General features: G+C 51.8%; 2 protein-coding genes across 5 annotated transcripts in view; one reads left to right on the top strand and one right to left on the bottom strand.

Moving 5' to 3' along the window:
* ARHGEF6 (Rac/Cdc42 guanine nucleotide exchange factor 6) overlaps positions 1-4054 on the top strand; it is a 41027-nt gene extending 36973 nt beyond the window's left edge. For all 4 annotated transcript variants that reach the window (XM_076346954.1, XM_076346953.1, XM_076346956.1 and 1 more), the window contains 3 exons: positions 52-151; positions 1043-1097; positions 1750-4054. In XM_076346954.1, the coding sequence (XP_076203069.1) occupies positions 52-151; positions 1043-1097; positions 1750-1890 (296 nt within the window). In that variant the 3' untranslated portion in view covers positions 1891-4054. The remainder of the gene's footprint in view (positions 1-51; positions 152-1042; positions 1098-1749) is intronic.
* Positions 4055-8795: 4741 nt separating this feature from the next.
* Positions 8796-15407, bottom strand: CD40LG (CD40 ligand). The gene is made up of 6 exons (XM_076347635.1): positions 15252-15407; positions 13348-13485; positions 12056-12101; positions 11695-11751; positions 11331-11393; positions 8796-9326 (listed from the first exon to the last, which is right to left on the bottom strand). The coding sequence occupies exons 1-6, from the start codon at positions 15405-15407 to the stop codon at positions 8956-8958; spliced, it is 831 nt and encodes a 276-aa protein (XP_076203750.1). The 3' UTR covers positions 8796-8955.
* Positions 15408-17307: the final 1900 nt, after the last annotated feature.

Genomic DNA, 17307 nt, shown 5'->3' with positions numbered 1-17307 from the left:
CATCAGAGAAAGTCTCTCTTTTTCTTCCTGATGAGTAATTCTTGTACACAGGCTCCCGTAAAGACTCCATCCCCCAAGTCCTTCTTCCTGAGGAAGAAAAAATCATCATAGAGGAAACACGAAGCAATGGCCAGACTGTCACAGAGGAAAAGTAAGCGCAGCTGCTTTTCACTTGCAGATTCCCTTGTCGCTTTTTGGAAGGACGTTAAAAACTAACGCGCTCTCCTTCTGCATCTCTGCAGAGGAGCGGGGCTGGTGTCACCGACTGCTGCCTTAGTCCTGGCGAGAACCACTGGGCTATTTCAGTTGCTTTTTTGTCCCTGTTTAAGAACAGAGCTGCCTTCCCAGCTGCTCTGACGTGGCTATAGCCCTCTGGGAGTCTGTGTGCCGGGTCCCAAGAGCCAGTTTATCAAGTCCCAGAGCTTATCCGGATGTAGCTAATGGGGTCAGGGAGGACAGAACCAAACAAGTGGCTTTTTTTTTTAACTACTGACATACTGGGCTGCTGCTACCCCTCAGGAGCCTGCTGGGTGATGCTGTCTGTGAGTGCTCCCGGCCCGTTGCGTAGCTTCAGCATCTGGGTGACTGCGTTGATCCGCTCCTTTTCTAACCCAGACAGTGCATTCCTTTCATGCTTGTTTTTTTGCAGCATAACCTCAAGGAATCAAGGCCGTTTTACAAAAGATGCTCAGGCATTTCCAGTTTTAAAACAATTGTTATTTGTTGCAGTAGTGTAAACAAGGAAGCCAAAGCCACAGATATCTGTTGATAACTTAAAGATAGCAGCACAAGGTATTTTTCTTGAGTTTTGAGAAAAGAGCCCTGCATTTTGGACCGGTGGCCTATAAATGCTCCTGGGCTGTGTTTCCAGAGTCCCCTCATGGGCAGCAGCAATAGCTGCAACCTGATGCTTGCAAAGCAGAAGCTGGAAGCACCCTCCCCATCAGCGCCTCGCTCACGAAAGCTCCCATGCTGTTGCTGTTTTGCTGCACTCCAGCTCTTTTTATTTCTTTTTTTTTTTTTTTTGCATTACTTTTTGCAGGAGCCTTGTTGACACGGTTTATGCACTGAAAGATGAAGTCAAAGAACTGAAGCAGGTAATTTGAGCGGTTTTGTTTGTGCTGGCTGTGCCGGGTCGTTGACTTCAACTGGTCGGTGCCCAGGAAGAGCCTTGCTGATGCTGGTGCAATCCTGCAGCTCCCTGAATCAGCATTAGTTTTCTTCTGGTTTAGAACCCTGAATCAGCTCACCACACAGTCCCTTGGGCACCAGAGCCAGCAGGAGGGAAGGAGTAGTTGGTCTTTGTCGTAACACGAAACTTTCCCCCTGCTCTAAAAGCTCTTTCAACTTGACTGTTCGTTTTATTGGGGTCTGGTGGATCCCAATTCTTGTAGGCTCAGAGGAAGTACGTCCTCCCTCCAGCTGCAAGCCTGGAGGTGGGAGAGACCATCCCACGAGAACAGGGTCCTCCAACCCAGGCTAAAATTAGGTTTCCAGGAGGATGCTTCTGCCTGCTCAAAGTCACTGGGACTTTGGTGCAGGTCTGTAAGGTAGCAAGGGTCTGCTTGAGCGGATCGGACCACAAGTAACCCGTGTTGTTCATCCTCACAAGCAGGCAGTGACCTGTCAAATGTCTGTGGGATGTCATCACCTCTGAGCCACCAGGCAGCCAGGCGCGTGGAAGTACCTCACTGCATAAAGTGCGTGGGCATTAACTGCATCTTTATTCCTTTATTTTTCCCCTCGCAGGAGAACAAAAGGATGAAACAGTGTTTGGAGGAAGAGCTTAAATCCAGGAAGGATTTGGAGAAGCTGGTTAGAAGGCTGCTGAAACAGACGGACGAGTGTGGCAGGGAGGACACGGGGCGCAAGTCGTCCCTGATCGCCTGAATTCGGGGAGAAGCTGCTGGCAGTGGTGTGTGACCTCAGGTGTTTCTTGGGAAGCGGAACTGGATCCTTTGCCTCTTCTTGCTCCTTATTTTGTTGGTTTGGGGAATTTTGTTACCAAAAAAAAAGTCATAGAGAAAAAAAATAGTTTTTCTTCCATCCAGTAAGAAAATAAACCAGAAACAATCCATGACAATTAAACCAGTAAGCAAGCGGTCCATGATTCACAATTCATCTGCAGCAACTAATACCTCATCGTACCTGCTACTGGGAGCAAATACAAACTCTGCTAATGACTGCCGCTCACAAAGGGTTTGGCAGCAGTTTCCTAGAGGAAGCTTAAGCACTTTTTAATGCTTTCATTCTTTTCAAAAGCACCGGTACCTATTTATTGAATGAAAACGTTAGGCATTAGGTGGCATTGAGCAGAAACCAAAAAGCACCATGCTCCTCTTTTCAGATAATCACAACTGGGGAAGCTTTTCCCATCCACCTTCTTTTTCCCCATTAGTTGACTGTAGCGAACTAGAGCCCAGCAATACTGTGGTTCCCGTGTGGCCTTGATACTGATTAAAATGTGCAATTAACATGAAGACATTTGAACTCCTTGGGGAAGCCAGATCTGGAGCACCTGTCAGAGCGCATGGGAAGGTATGTTGCACAGTACTGCCTCCTAACAGCTCGTGATTAGCACAACAGGTAACTGCTGTTCTGCCCCCCATCCCTTTTCTTATGCATGACCTATAACTCCTACCCCCTGCTTTGTTTTCACATTGAGTGTCCAGGTATCGTATGAGTTTATAGTTTTGCTGTGCTTCCCCTTGCAGGACATGCTTCTCTCTGTATGAAATGTAAACACTGCTTGACAACAAAAACAACCCCCAAATGTGCTGGTTCCCTGCTCCCTTCTGCCCACGTTAGGCTCTCCATCACTCCTTCCCAAAGGCTGGGAATGTAGCCAACGGCCACTTCTCCCACATCGCCCCAAAGGGGCTTTCTGCTAGGAAAAAGGAACTTTCTCTTGGGATAGGGCTGGAACGCTCCTAGGGCAAGGACGTGCAACACCCTTCCAGATCCCCGCACAGCTCCTCGAACACAGCACACAGGCAACATGCATATGTATCGGCTATCTTCATCTTATTTGGTGTTATACCCTAGTTTAGAACTGGTGTTTTCCTTCCTTCCTTAGCAGCATTATAAAAGTAACCTTCTGTTAAAGTTAATGATAAGTCTTATGTATATCACAGGGCAGCATGGTCCCAGGGTGTGCAGACACACCACAGCTCGTTACAGTCATACCGTTACGTTGGTCATGAAGGACATAATAGAGGCAATAATTACAAGTGTCTCCTTGCAATTAAAATTTAGCCAGTTTGGGGAGAGCTAGGAGTGTAAAAAGAAACTCTCTTTAAATCTAAGCTGTTTCTAGGACAAAACAGAGGTCTTGTTTGCTCTGGCTACATTTGCCATCTCCAGAGCATCCCAGCTGGATGGCAGCTCCCTGCATTCCCGCCCAGGCACGCAGTTGAGCAGTTTGGTCAGCAGTTAAGCCCTACTGTGCTGGTTAATTGTCTTCCAGGATAATGACCTTTGCTGCACACTGAGCAGCTCACGCTGCTGTTCTGGGATGCTGTGCCCAGACAGCCCGGCATTGATCGGTCCTGCTGCCTGCCTGAAGGCGGGCTGGGGACCGGGCTTGCGACATACAGCCAGTGCAAGGAAGCAAACCAAGGGCCATTTACACTCCGAGGAGAGGATAGAAATGTTTCCCTGCTGCCCCCCAGTTTAGTTGAAACCCGTGCTGTGTACATATGCATGTTTGTAAGATGTAATGTGATGGAGGGCACACTGGGACGTTTTGGATCAAGCGTTTGTCAAGAGCTAGAAGCCAAAAAAGACAAGAAAATAAAATAAAAAGGAAAAGAAGCCATGACAGATGGACAGCAATGTTTCCATATTTACTTTGTTTACAGTGCTTTGTAAATAGGTTCCAGTGAGTCTGTCTTTAGGTGGATGTTGTGTCAGCTGCCTTCCAGTTTATCTTTGTCATGTAGGTTTATTTACTGTAACTACTTATGCAAGTTCAACTTTTCTAACATGTTTTTATTTTGAACAGTTTTTTAATTGACATTTTCAACAAATAAAGAAGGATAAAAATCGCTTCTTAGCACTCGGTGCTGCTTCATTTGTTTCCACCACAAAAGCAAAGCCAGTGCTTGCTCTGGGCATCCCTGATTTGCTCAAAATGCCCGTGGCTGCATCATCCACCCTCTGATTTACTGGATGCTGGTGCGAATGGTGATGCTGGCACTCGGGCTGTTTCTCCCACCATCACCCGGCCCTGCAGCAGGGAGGGCACCTGGTCCCAGGGGAAGGAGATGCATTTCCATCCCTCAAGCCCTGCTTGCACGCTGCTAACAAAGATGCTTTATGGAGAACTAGCTGCCCTCCGCTGCACCGGTGGGTTGCTGTAGATAAGTGACTTCCTGCTTGTTTGAAATTTTTTTTTTTTTTTAGTTAGTAGTATTTTTTTTCTGGAGATTAGGTGTGGTGACAGGATTTCCTTTGGTCTACCGCTTGGACAAGACCTCTCCTGCACACTGGTATTTTTAACTCTTTGGTATAGCCATGCCGCACTCTCAGCCTGCAGCTGAAGTGGGAGGATCGAAGGCAGGAGGGCCGGATCCTGCTCTCCCTCTCCAAACACATCGGTCGGAGCGGGAAGAAGAGCAAGCAAAAAAAGGGAACACCGGCCTTGGGCACAAGTGGTGTTTTGGGGAATTATGGCAGAGCTGCATCCAGACCCAGGCACCCCAGAGCCTGCACTGGGCAGAAGAGCAAGGAGGAGGCATCCCCCAGGCTCATTTTCGAGGGAGCATCTCTACACCTGGGTCCCATGAGGCCAGATTCAGGCCTTAACCAGAGACCCTCTGTCCTGCTCTCCCACTGAATATGGGGTCCCTTTGGCCCCTTCTCTTATGCCTGCTCCCAAATGGCCCCTTTGCATGACCCATCTCCAACACAGGCAGCACCAGCATCCTCCAAGCAACAGGGTTTGGCTCCAAATGACCATCAATGTGAAAAAAAACAGAAAAAAAAAACCCCAACAGCTTAATCTGTGCAGCCCAAACCACCACCATGGTTGGGGATGCCCTGGAGGTGCCTGCTTGCAGGGGGCTGCTCCCACCGACCACCCCAGAACAGCATTGCTCCACAGCACGAGTGCCCCCAAGCCCAAACCGAAAGGAGGGGGAGAAGTCTCCATTGCACCCCAGTAGGGGTGCACGCAACAGATTTGGCCTCCTAGAAGAGATGGAGGCAGCTCCTTGAAAGAGATGGAGACCCTGCCCCAACCAGGAGAAAGGGCTGGGGGGAGCTGGCACTGAGCAAGGGGTGCTGAGGCAAGGCTGGCACCCAGGCACACAGTGCCTAACTGGGGACTGGGATAAAAAAAAAAAAAAAAGACCCCAAACTAGTGCACAGAGATGCTAGGACAGGCTTGTCACCCGAGCAGCCACCGTGCACAGCCATGCAGCACGTGGATGGCCGTCCTCCAGCTCATGCTGTCCGGCAGCCCTGAGCTCAGCGGCACAAGCTGGCGAGACCCTGCTTGGAAACCAGTATCACAACCTTTTTTTGAGGAAAACAAAAAACCAAAATCTCCTTTCTTATACAAAACTAAAAAAAAAAACCCAAAAAAACCTCCCAGTGAGTTCAGTGTGTCTTGAGCCGTGCAAGCACCTTTTCCAGCAGACGACCGTGCCACTGCTTACTCCTGTTGCTGCTCACCCATGACCCCATTCCCCGTGCCAGTCCTGCTGATGTGCCCCACGTACTCATCACCCTCACATCCCCTTCTCCCTTCTTTGCTCAGAAAGAAGAAAAAAAATCATTTCAGACACTGTAAAATCCACAGCCCAAGGAGTGACAGAGAGGCCCCACGTCAAGGGAAAAATCAATGTATTGACGACCTTCAAACTTTCCACGGGGAGAGGAAACCTGCGCCCGCCACGGCGCCGGGCAGGGGCCAGGGAGGAGAACAAAGCCTCTCAGGAGAAGGCCACAGCTCGATGGTAGCAATCGCATCTCCTCCCCTCCCACACGCTACCTCATGTCTGAATCCCACGGGCTATTTTTGGCAAGCGAAGAAACAGAGGCAAAAAACAAAAGCCCCGGGAAAGGCAGCAGCACAGGCAGGGGAGGCGGCAGCTGGCATCTGCTCCTCTTGCTGCAGAATTTATTGAGCTGTTTTATGCCTTTTTTGTTTGTTTGTTTTCTTCTCCCCTTTTTAATTGTTTCCCCCAACGATACATGAAAATCTATTTCTCCTGCAATTTGCAGCTCCCGAATCCTCTCTCAGAGATTTGGGCTGGGGAATCGCAGTCCAGCCCAAACCCTCTGGCAGGTGCTCCCGGCCACCAAAGCTGGGGGGCCACGGGGGGGTTCAGGGCTATGTACTGATCATGTTTTCCCCTTATCCATGACTAACAGCGTTTCTGCTCCCTAAAGATTTTGGGCACCTGAGAGCGGCCACGCATGTACTCCCCTGAGCTCTCCCCCCCGCCACTCCCTCCCTGCTGGCTTTTTCCCCTTTCTCAGACCATGCCAGCTGGCACAGTCTTCAGTTTCTCCTGTGGCTCCCACCCATGCTCCCACCACAGCTGGGCACCTCCACTTCCCCATGGAGGTTTGGGGCTCTCCAGCCATACCAGCGCTGCCTCCATGAGCCTGGCCCACAGGGGCTAGCTGGGTTTTGGCAGCGGCAGGGATGTGGTCGGACCCACACCACTGCAGGAGGTGGTGGGACCCATGCCACCGCAGGAGGCAGCAGCCTCCCAGCCCCTGCCACCCCACGCACAGCATCCACAGGATCCCACCTTGTCTCTCTGCTCCAAAGCGGAGACATTCCTGCAGGCTCCGTGACCTTAGGGCAGGCAGGAATAGTCCTCTTCCAGCCAGGTGTCCTAAATCCCCTTAAATTAGCCCCCACCCCTCTGCTCCACAGCTGTGCCGGGGGCTCCAGCCCCAGTGGCCGGCTGCCTTCCCAGGGCAGGGGGGTCCCTGCTCCCTCTTCCAGCCAAAATGCCCCCAGAACTGCCTGGCCCTGGCACCCCAACATGCCCCAAGGAGCAGGGTGGGATGACTGACCTTGGAGGCTTTTGGGACTGTCTGTCCCCACTGTGCCCCCCAGTGCCACCCCACTGCCCTCTCGGTCCCCAGACCCCAAGCAGGACCCCAGGAAATCCCACCCTGGGGCTGAGAAAGATGAGCAGCGTTCAAAGCATACAAAGCACCCTGTCTCTTAATTCATAAATTGTATTAGTTGTAGGGTGACAGTGGACAAAACCCCACACTTGGGAAGGGGGGACGATGAATGTTGAAATATGCTGCAAAACACAGCTATGGCCACGCACAGTCCCTTGACACGCAGTCCCTCTCTGTTTACCAATATAAGACCATTTTAGTTAAATAAATAGTTTTTATACATGGTGTCAGACAAGAGCGGTCCATTCCCTGATGAAGTTAGGCAGTTTTGGAGAACAGCCAACAAATACCTATTAAATTATAGTAAAACCAGACTGGCTCTGAGCTCTCCTCTACTGACTTTGGGAGGGGACCATGTCGGGCACCTAGCACTGCAATGAGCTGTGCAAAGACTGCCCTGTCCGTCCCGGCAGTGGTGGCACTCGGGCACCGTGTTAGGACCAGACCTGCAGCCTCCAGCCAAGCAAATCCTAAGGACTGCCCAAATCTGAAAGCTCTTCCACTTGCAAATCTGTTGGCTTCCAGGAGTATTTCCAAACTTTTGCACTCCGACAAGTGTGGCCTGTATAACCAAATGCTCCAAGCTTGCCACCTTTGGCACCTTTAGATGCTTTTAAAAAATGCTGCATCAACATCCTTGTGCCAGCTGTTTCTCAGCTCACCTTCCCTGTGGGCCAAGCTGGAGAACAGGGTCAGGGAGACCCCAGTGTGCAGTGTCACCCAGGTACCCCCTGCCTGAGAGGGGGTCCTGCCCGTCTGCACAGTCCTGCTCTCTTGGAGCTCCAGGAAAAGTGCCGCTGTGGGCACGTCCTCACTGAGGACAGCCAGAAGCTGCTCTGCACATGCACCTTGGAGGGCTTGGGAAGAAGCAGTTGGTCCTGCCACCCCTGTGCTTTTCTGGTCCTCCTCCTAGGGTAGGAGGGGTCTCAGGAGAGGAGGCAGGTCCAAATTTGATGGTGTGGCCAGCACCCCTTCCACAGGGGAGCGAAATGGTCCACAGGCAGAGGGTCCTCTACCTGCAAAGATGGGAGGAGGACAGTCTGCTGAGCAGATTCAGGTCACCGAGAGCAGAGCACCGCTGGTGCCTTACTTGCACTTTGGCTTGAAATCAACAGTCCCCCCTCAGCCACCGATTGCCCCTCTGATGTGGGGCGATTGTCACCACGTGTGAACCCGGCCAAGGCAGTGTCACCCTAAGCAAGAAGTCTGGTTGCGTTTTGTAAGTAGGCATGGGTGGAAAAAAGGGGGTTCTCAAGATAAAGCAGACAGTTAGGGTGGCAATGATGCATCACCAGCAGCTAGCACCTAAGGACAGCACTTGGCTGATTGATTCCTTTAGAAGAGACGTTCCTAAGCCTTTTAATGTTTTTCCGTTGATGTTTTGTAACCAGATTGGTACGGGAGATATGTATGAACCTAACTTGGCTGGAGCGCCCTGAGCCTTCCTACGTTGTTAGGAAAGAAACGTTGATGGTAGAGTTTGCTAAATAAAGCTCTTGTGACATAACGGGGACATCCACCCTGCCAGGCGCGCGGGGCGTGGTGGACCCAGACACACAACACCAGTACGTACCAAAACGTTGGCAACGAAAGAAAAAAGCAAAGCGCAAAAACCAACAGCTTCAAACTTTGTTCCATTTGTGTTCTCGGGGCCCCTTGGCCCTCATTAATAAATAACAAAATATACAAATTAAGAAACAAGAAAACCAAAGAGGCAGAGGAACATAAATACGGGAAACAGGGAAAGCAACTTTGCTCAAAAAAGTGGGGCTGGACCCCCAGCTCGGGGCGGCCCCCTCCTCACTACAGCTTGAAGATGCCGAAGTAAGTGCTGCCACGGCTGTAGTTCACTCGTCTTGAGTCTGTCACGTTGACAAAGACCATATCGCCTTCCCGGAGCTTGAAGACACCTCCCTCCCGGATGGACTGGAGGTCGCAGAAAGACGTGGAGGTGCTGTGCGTGTCTAGTCCCTTCAGCAAGAGACGGTCCTCTTCCATTGGGAGATACAAATAAATATAGAGGGTGAAGGGTGCCGAAGTCGCTGCCTTGGTGCAGAAGCTGACTTGGGAGTAGATGTAGTAGAGCCCTGCTTCCTTCACCTTCAGTTTCCCGTCCTGGTAGGATATCGAGTTGTTGTTCATGGGGCCATACATCGTCGTCTTCCACTCTAGCACTGTAGGGGGAAAGCATGGCAGATGAGCTGGGAGAAAGAGACATCCAGTTTGGCAGGTTGATTTTGGGGGGACACCCCACAGACATTTGGTATCACAGCCTCTGTCTGCTGCAGGGTGTGGGGGTGGGTCCTGCCCACCCCAGGACACCATCCCCAGCCCAGGGGAGCAGGGTCCCCTTCCCCAAGGCCAGGACATGTTTAACCCATGTTTCTGGTCACTGGCCTTGACACCCTTGAATCCATTACGCGAGCAGAGGAGCATTTTGCTTCCTTCATCCAACCAAGTGGAAATGCTTAGGGTGGAGGATTGCACACAGTTGCCACCACGGGCCAAATACCCCCGTGTCCACCCCTGTAGGGTTGCTGGCTCCACAACTTTCAGTGGCACAGCCTCCGAGCCCTCAGAACACTGCCGAAACACACTGCAGCTCCTATCTTCAGAGGCACCCAGGGCACATAATTTTTCCAAACTGGGTGCTGCCTTTCCTCCAAAGTCCCTCCTCCACTTGGCCTCCAGAGAAGGCGAGACTTCACCAAGGAAGCACAAAAATAATTGTCCCAGAGTTTGGGTCCCTGGCAGGGTGCAGAGCTGGAAGGGTTTTGCATGGCAAGTGCTGCCTCCCACCACCAGGACCACTGCCCACACAGACCTGCTACTGGCATGGCTGTTGGGGCACTACCGGTGTCATCGGAGTAGCTCAAGAACACGCACTCCCGCTGGAGTTGGTACAGATAAGTCAATACAGAGGCCAGAAAACCATGGCCATAGGGGCTGAGCTCAGCACGACCTCTGGGAGGGATTTTGGACCTCCACCTTTCCCAGCCTACAGAGACACTTGTGAGAGCATCAGGGGTGAGCAACCCAGCTCCATAGGGAATAATGGGTTCGACCGTCCCAGCCCAGAGGCCCAGTCCCCGCAGCGGGGCGGCACGGGTGGTCCTGGGGGAGCCACACAGCCCGTGGTCCATGCCCATACATCCCGCAGGGATGTTTCCTCTGCTCTCAACTGCCGAGGCGCAGAGCCGAGCTCCAGGCGGCTGCTGCTCTCTGGGCAATTTCAACCTGCTTTATAGGCTCAACAAATGCTTAAGCAGGGAGTTTTAAAATGCAGCGAGTTTCTTGCTTCTTTGATCTTATCTAACACTAAGCTTTCCACAGGTAGACTGAGCTTTGGGTGAAATGCTGCGTCAGAGATGGAAAGAGCAGTTGCCGATTACTGGCAGTTACTGCAGAATTAAATCAAAAGTGTTCAGACTCTGAAATCCTTGCCAGATTGAGAGACTGACCTTGCAAGCTCTTACGCACTTCGGTAATCCTTGCTCTTTCAGGATGTCCCTTAGCGAAGGCTACGCTGGGGGGTGGAGCTGCGAGAGCAACCACGGTCTATGCAGGGGGATGCACAAATGCAAATGGAGGTAGGACTCACACACATTTCTCAAACCTAATGTGGCCGTGGCTGTGAATAAGAGCAGCTTGTCTAAATCAGTTTGGAGCTACCTATACTGCAACTGTAAAGTTGTCAGCCAGCCCGTATTGCTACCAGGACCAATGATTAGATCAGCAGATACAATATGCCAGCAGAACCCTCCTGCAGCAGCCACACCGGCAAGGCACAGCCAGGAGAGCAAAAGCATTGTGTTTTGATCCCAAAAGAAAAGTGAGAGGTTGGTTTCCTTAAATACAAAGAGAAATAGTTTTCCTCTCATAAAAAACACCGTAAAGATTAAGCCATTGTGGTGCATTTCTAGGAAGGCATATATAAGGCTACCGAGGACAGCTGGCATGGGATGCGCGAGCCCCGTGTGGCACAGGTCCACGTGGTGACACCACCACTGGGAGGTTCCCTGTGCTTTGGGGACACGCTCTCATGCTGGAGTTGTATTGTCCCGGTCCCTGCCCTTACAGAGCTGCAGGGCAGGATTGCAGGGTCCAGCTGCGGGGACGCACACTGCTGTGCCCCACTGGCTCTCTGGCCAAGGCACTGCTGAGTGGGTCTGTCTTACCTGAGACTGTCTTGTTGCTCCTCTGACCTGCCAGGTGGGCTGCGATCGGCTGCCTCTTCTCCACTGCAATTCAGAAAGCCTGGTGTTATTGATGCCTTGGCACCTGCTGTCCCCCCCTGGGCAGCACAGCTCCTCGCAGGGTCCATGGCACCTCCCACCCTTGGTATTTCTCTATGGGCCAAATCCAGTTCAGAGTCACAGTCTCCAAAGCCCCCCCAGGTTTGAGTGAGGCAGGATCTGGCCTCTGCTCAGCAACGACACTCAGTTGCCTTCGAGGTGGAGCCCCTGAGGGATAAAGCCCGTGGAGGAGACCATGCTACCTTGCCCACCATGGGAACAGGACCTGAACGTGCCCGCCCCTTACCTGCCATAGATGTCTCGTTCTTGTGCATCAAATGGGGATGCTCATGGTGCTCGTGGCCTGCAATGCAAAAAGGTCATGGATTTAACTTTGGATTAATTTTCGTCGACTCCAGGCAACGTGGCACCCAGAGCTGCCTGCCCTGGTGAGACAGCCGTGCCCAGTGCCCCCCTCTGCCAGCCCCATGCCATGCACAGTCCTACCCCCATGAGGATGCTCCAACCCCGACCCTGTCCCCTGCCCCCATGCCGTGCCCTGGGGCACCGGCAGGCTGTTGCAGGGTGAAGGAAACCCCTTCCCCAGCCAAGCTACTCCTCCTGCCTCCAGCAAGCGACGGGTGCGCTGGTGGCACCAGGAAACTCACCTCTCTGCATTTCAAACTTGGGCTGCCCTTTACTGGCTCCCCCGTCCTGAAACAACAGCAAAAATATATGTATTTTTTTTAAGATGTACAAATCAAGGATTTTGAAAGCCTCTGTGTAAAGGATGCTCTGGCCATCGCGCAGGTTGGTGCTGTTTGGCCCCGACAACTCTACCAGCTCTTGGCGGAGGGTACCCAAAACCACAGAACCCTTCCAGTACCTTCCCCAGCATCTCATACGGCCATGGGCTGACCGGCTGTTTGCAGCAGGGGGTTTGTAGGGTTTATGCTCTTAGGTTTTATGCAATTAAAATGACATGATGCGGAAAATTTATTTGAAAAAAAAGAAACAATCAAAAAAGTATCTCCTTTTCATTTAAAACCATGTTGGAGAGCCACGCTGTACATGCTGCCCAGCAAACTGAGCACGTCTCTGCCCCTACAAGAGGGGGTTTTCAGGGCTGCTGAGCATCTCAGGCACAATTTTCTGTTGTCAGTTGGGTACTGATGCAAACATGAAGGTTTAGCTGAGGCATTTGATGTCATCGGGCAGTGACAAAGTGGAAGAAATGTCCCTCTCCTGCCTGCTCTGGCCAGCACAGCCCCTCCTAAACAGCAAATTTAAGGGCTGAGCAGGCTGAGAGTACCTCATCCCTGGCGGGGCAGCCCTCAGCCACTCCAGGAGGACGTCACGGTGCAGGGTGGCTCTTTCGCACCCAAACGCGAGGAGCCACTGCACCGGCTGGAGGTGCCATCCCTGAGCCCATAGGGTGGCGTTTGCACAGCATCCTCCTCTTCCTTGACAGCTGCCGGGAGCCGTGCCGCCTGGCCCAAGCCTTGCACTGTCAGCGACACCTGGGCAAAGTGGGCGTAAAAGTGCTCCCAGCAGCAGGTGGCCGCAAGCATCCCCACAGCCACCCGGCACAAGATCAGAGCGAGGTGCCAGACAGCAGAAAAATCAACATTTTTCAGACTAGGATCAGAGTGCAGAGCCAGGGCAGCTACAGCTCCAACCCTCCCACTGCAAGCCCCAAGCAACCCTCGGCATGCTGCAGCTGGACGTGCTCTGACCAAGACCGTTTTGAGAAAAAAATGGATGAGATTTTTCAATGATATCAATATAAAGTAAAAACATAGTGTAAAAAGAACACAGTGTAAAAAAGGGCATGTACTATGCAGCCCCAAGGTAAAGGGCACCCATGGTTTTAAAAAAAAGCTTGGGGTGGAGCTGCGTGTGTGCCTGGGAGCCCCCCTCCACCTTCAGCAGGGTCTTTATCTGCCTAACAGCAGTGTACCTTGCACTGGAGGTCCTGGAAGCCCTTTAAAATCTTTTCACAGTCCAATAATGTCGACTTCTGACCTTCTGCCGTCTGACATTTCTGTACTTTCCTCAGGAAGATGTAATCTTCATTTAAGCTCAACACCTCTTCCATCTGCCGGCGGGGGAGAGAAGAGAGGGTGAATGGGATGTTAGTGGGAAAACTGCAATGGCTGGCAGCGGAGCCACGCTGTATTCCTGCCAGCAATAAATCGCAGCCTGGAAAGCTCAGGGTCAGTTGTTCAGCATCGGGATGAGCCGGGCAGACACACCGCGGGTACCAACCGCTCCCACCAGCCGCCTGACACAGCATCTGCACCCGCATCCGCTGGGAATTGCAGCCACGGGACTGACCCTGGTTGGCAGCGCTGGATGAGAGGAGGATCGCTCAGGACCCCGTCCTATTTCCTATCACCTTGATAACGAATTTAAATTTCCCACTCTGCCTTTTCCAAAAGGCAGGTGGATATTTGCCACCTGCATTTACAGACAGCAGCACAGAAATCTCAGCGAGTGGCTCGCTGCTGCTGTCCCAGTGGCCCCGGCATGCAGCTGGGATGCTCGCTCAGCCCCGCGCTGCCCTGCCCGTGCAGGGTGGCTTTTCATTTTTTCGGCTAGCTTATTGACTGAAAGAGCTGCCAAGAGACCAAAACAACTTGTGGGTTGGGGCTGAATTCTGCCAAGAGTTTCAGATTAAAAAAAATCAGAAAGCCAAAAAAAGAAAAAAAAAAAATATATAAAAACCCACTGATTTTTGAAATTACACCTGTTTTTTGTAAAAGCCTAACATTCGGCTAAACAGTAAAGAGAAGTGCAGATGGACATGAGGACACACAGCCTGGCAGAGCGCTCAGCCCAGGCAGCGCTGGGATGCGGATGGTCGAGTTTGAAGCCCTGCCGCGAGCTATGAAGGCAGGTGAAATCCTCCTGCCACCCGTGACTGCATTTCGGCTGCCTCTGATCCTCTGCCACGGCCCCGTGCAGTCACGTTTCACTCCGCTGGGGACCCTCTACTCACCCCTTCACCCCAGGCTGCAATCTCCATGCAGCAAAGTCCCCTTCCATCCCCCTGACTTTTAAGTCCCTCTAGCTCAGGATTGCTCTCCACCCTTGAAAATCAGAAGTCACCCACACACACTCAATTTCAGTTGAGACAACACGTTTAAAAATCAGTAATGACGATCTTATCATTGTATCTGGTAAGGAGAACTCATTCTGGGTTTTAGACACATTTCATTTCTGTAGCTGGTAGTCTTTTCTGGTTTGGAGGAAAGTAGCTTTAGATCGGTGATTTTAAACATCGCGCAGTGTGGCTGCAGTCATGGCAACCTCAAAAACAGCTTTTCAGTTGGGTTTTTTTTGGTAAATATTGTCCCAAGTATGGGACAGGATCACCGATACTGTGCCTCTTCAAAAAAAGACAAAGTAAGATCCACTCTTTTCTTCCCTAAACAGAACGACAGCATCTGAAGTGAGATGTTGGTAAAATTCATACATGCAAACACTAAAAAAGAATTCATTTCTGGACCCCCCTGTCCTCGCGATTAGCGTCACAGTGCTGCCAAGTGCTATGGCACCAGAAAAACAGCCAACAAGCCTAAAATAGCCATTTGTGTGTTTAAGCCACACTCTCCTCTTGCCGGACTGGCCATCAGCTGCCACGTTTGCTATTAACGGCTCTTCTTCATTGATCCATTCTCATTTTGTTAATGAAGGGAACAGATCTCTTCCTCAGCATACATCTTAGTGGCTACTCCTGCATCCATCCAGTGGCCAGCATCATGTTCTACCATGTTCATCCTTTTGGTGAGCACATCTCACCACAGGTGAAGGCTAATCACGTTAGCAATCCAGCAGAGACAACCTTATTTCTACACTTACCTTATCCATCTTCATGTGAAGATACAAACAGAAGAGTACGGTCCCAATCATCTGTGCTACAATAAATACAGTGAGGAAGCCCATGAACATTTTCATGGTGCTGGGTGAGGTGCTGCTGATGGGTCGGGGCGTCGCAGGGCTGTAGGGTTCGTTCATCCTCCGTGCACGTTGCTGGGGCTCCTTCAAATGCACTGCTTGCAAGTAGCATGAGAACTGTTGTGTGAGCACCCGCCGCTCAAGGGATACAGGCTGCAGCAACCTACACTTCCTGGAAAAAACTCTTCGTAGTGGGTAGGTTTGTTCACTACTGTCTCCCACAACAAAAAAGGTTGCTTAGACTTTCTTCTCTGGTGCACTTCCATGCTTTTTCCAACCGTTCTACCAGAAGCAGAGAGAGGTTCTTATTCCATATATTCATATTTACCCTCGAAACACTCCAGACTACGCCCCAGTGTTTTTTTCCTGCTGTGCATGAAAGCTTCATGGCAAGTTATCTTCAAAGAAATGAAGACCATGAATCTGTGGGCAGAGCTGCTGAACTGCAGTGTGGGCTTCCAGGGGCTAGGAAGCACTCAAAAAGTCAGTTTTTTCTCAAAAGGAGAAGAAAGGCTTTTTGCCCTCTGTTTCCGTCATGAGAAGAATGATTTTGCAGTTAAGACACTTGGCTGAGGCAGGCCGGTTGTGCTGGTTTCTGGACTTCCCTCGTGCTCCCCATGGGTGAAGTCTCTGCCTGGGTAGGCTGGATGATCCTTATGACCATCTCTATGGGCACTGGGACCCCAGCATGGGCACAGCTTTCATGCTCCTCCACAGACAGCAGGATTTCAGTTCTTGGTGCTTGGCCATCAGTTTGGAGAGAAGTTTTAAGCAGCTTTGTCGGTACCCCAGTGAGGTGCTCACCCTGCACCCAAGGGAACAAGCATGCTCAGACCCTGTCCCCGCTTAGCCATGTTACCTGTATTAATATATCTGAGAATGAAAAAGCCTGTTGGGGATACCGAGCACTCCTGCCGGCTGCTGACCTCCCAGCATCACCTCCATGCAACTTTGGGCAACTGTGTCCCCTTCATGTCCCCATGCCTCTCGAGCCAGCAGGAGGTTCTGCTGAGGTCCTGCCCCTGAGCCTTCCCTGCCCTGACTGGGAGTTCTTCAGGCATCCAACACTTGCGTGGCCATGCACCACCAATACAACAATTTAGGGTAAATGCAGAGAGGTCCTCACTGCTTGCAACAAGGGACAGACCTCCTTTTCTCCCTGTAAAGAGGATAAATCTGGGTTTCTGTTGGGGCGCAGAGGAGGAGGGCTGTGAGGCTCTACTGCGGGGAGGGCTGGGGCGCTGGTTTGAAGGCAGTCATCAAGCCATCATGTAAAGTTGTTTTGACAGTAGCATGCTAAAGGCAATGCTCTTATCAGATGTGCATGCAGCAAATAAAGGGTCGGATCCTGCTAGAAGCAGCAGGGTGCTGAGCAGGGCACGGCTCTCCAGCAGCCCCAGGAGAGGAGGGTACACAGTGCCTTGTCGGGGCTGCTCAGAGCGTTGCAGGATGGAGTCCAGCGTTCGCTTTTGCTATCTACCCACTCTCGCATCCTGTCCTGTGTGGTTAGAGCGCTGTGAGCTGCAAATGCAAAAGCTGGTAACAAAGCACAAACATCTCTGCAACCAAGTCAGTGTTTGACCTTGGCAGGCCACCGTGTTCCTAAATATAGCATCCAAATCACAAGTATAGGATGGCACCAGGGTCTTCGTGGGCAGCAATTCAGTGGCTGAGCAGAGGACAGCCCGGGGCTGAGGCCCTGGCTGGTGCTTTGGAGCTGTGTAACCTCTTGCCATGCCAGGACTGTCCCCTCTGCGACAAGGGGAGCTTTGGGACGGGGCTGCCAGCTCCGGGGCCAGCCCCCCAGTGTCACTTTTGCCTTCTAGAGGAGCGAGTGGCCCCTGGGGTCCCTGCCCTTGGGTGCCCGTGCTCTGAGGGCTGCCCACGCACCCTTGCCATCCAAGGGCTGCCTTGCTCTCCAGCTCGCTGGGGCTTCCCAGCCCCCACAGGAGCATCCTCC

Source organism: Aptenodytes patagonicus, chromosome 9 (assembly GCF_965638725.1).
Source record: "Aptenodytes patagonicus chromosome 9, bAptPat1.pri.cur, whole genome shotgun sequence".
NCBI classification, from domain to species: domain Eukaryota; kingdom Metazoa; phylum Chordata; class Aves; order Sphenisciformes; family Spheniscidae; genus Aptenodytes; species Aptenodytes patagonicus.
This window is presented reverse-complemented; position numbering and strand designations above follow the sequence as displayed.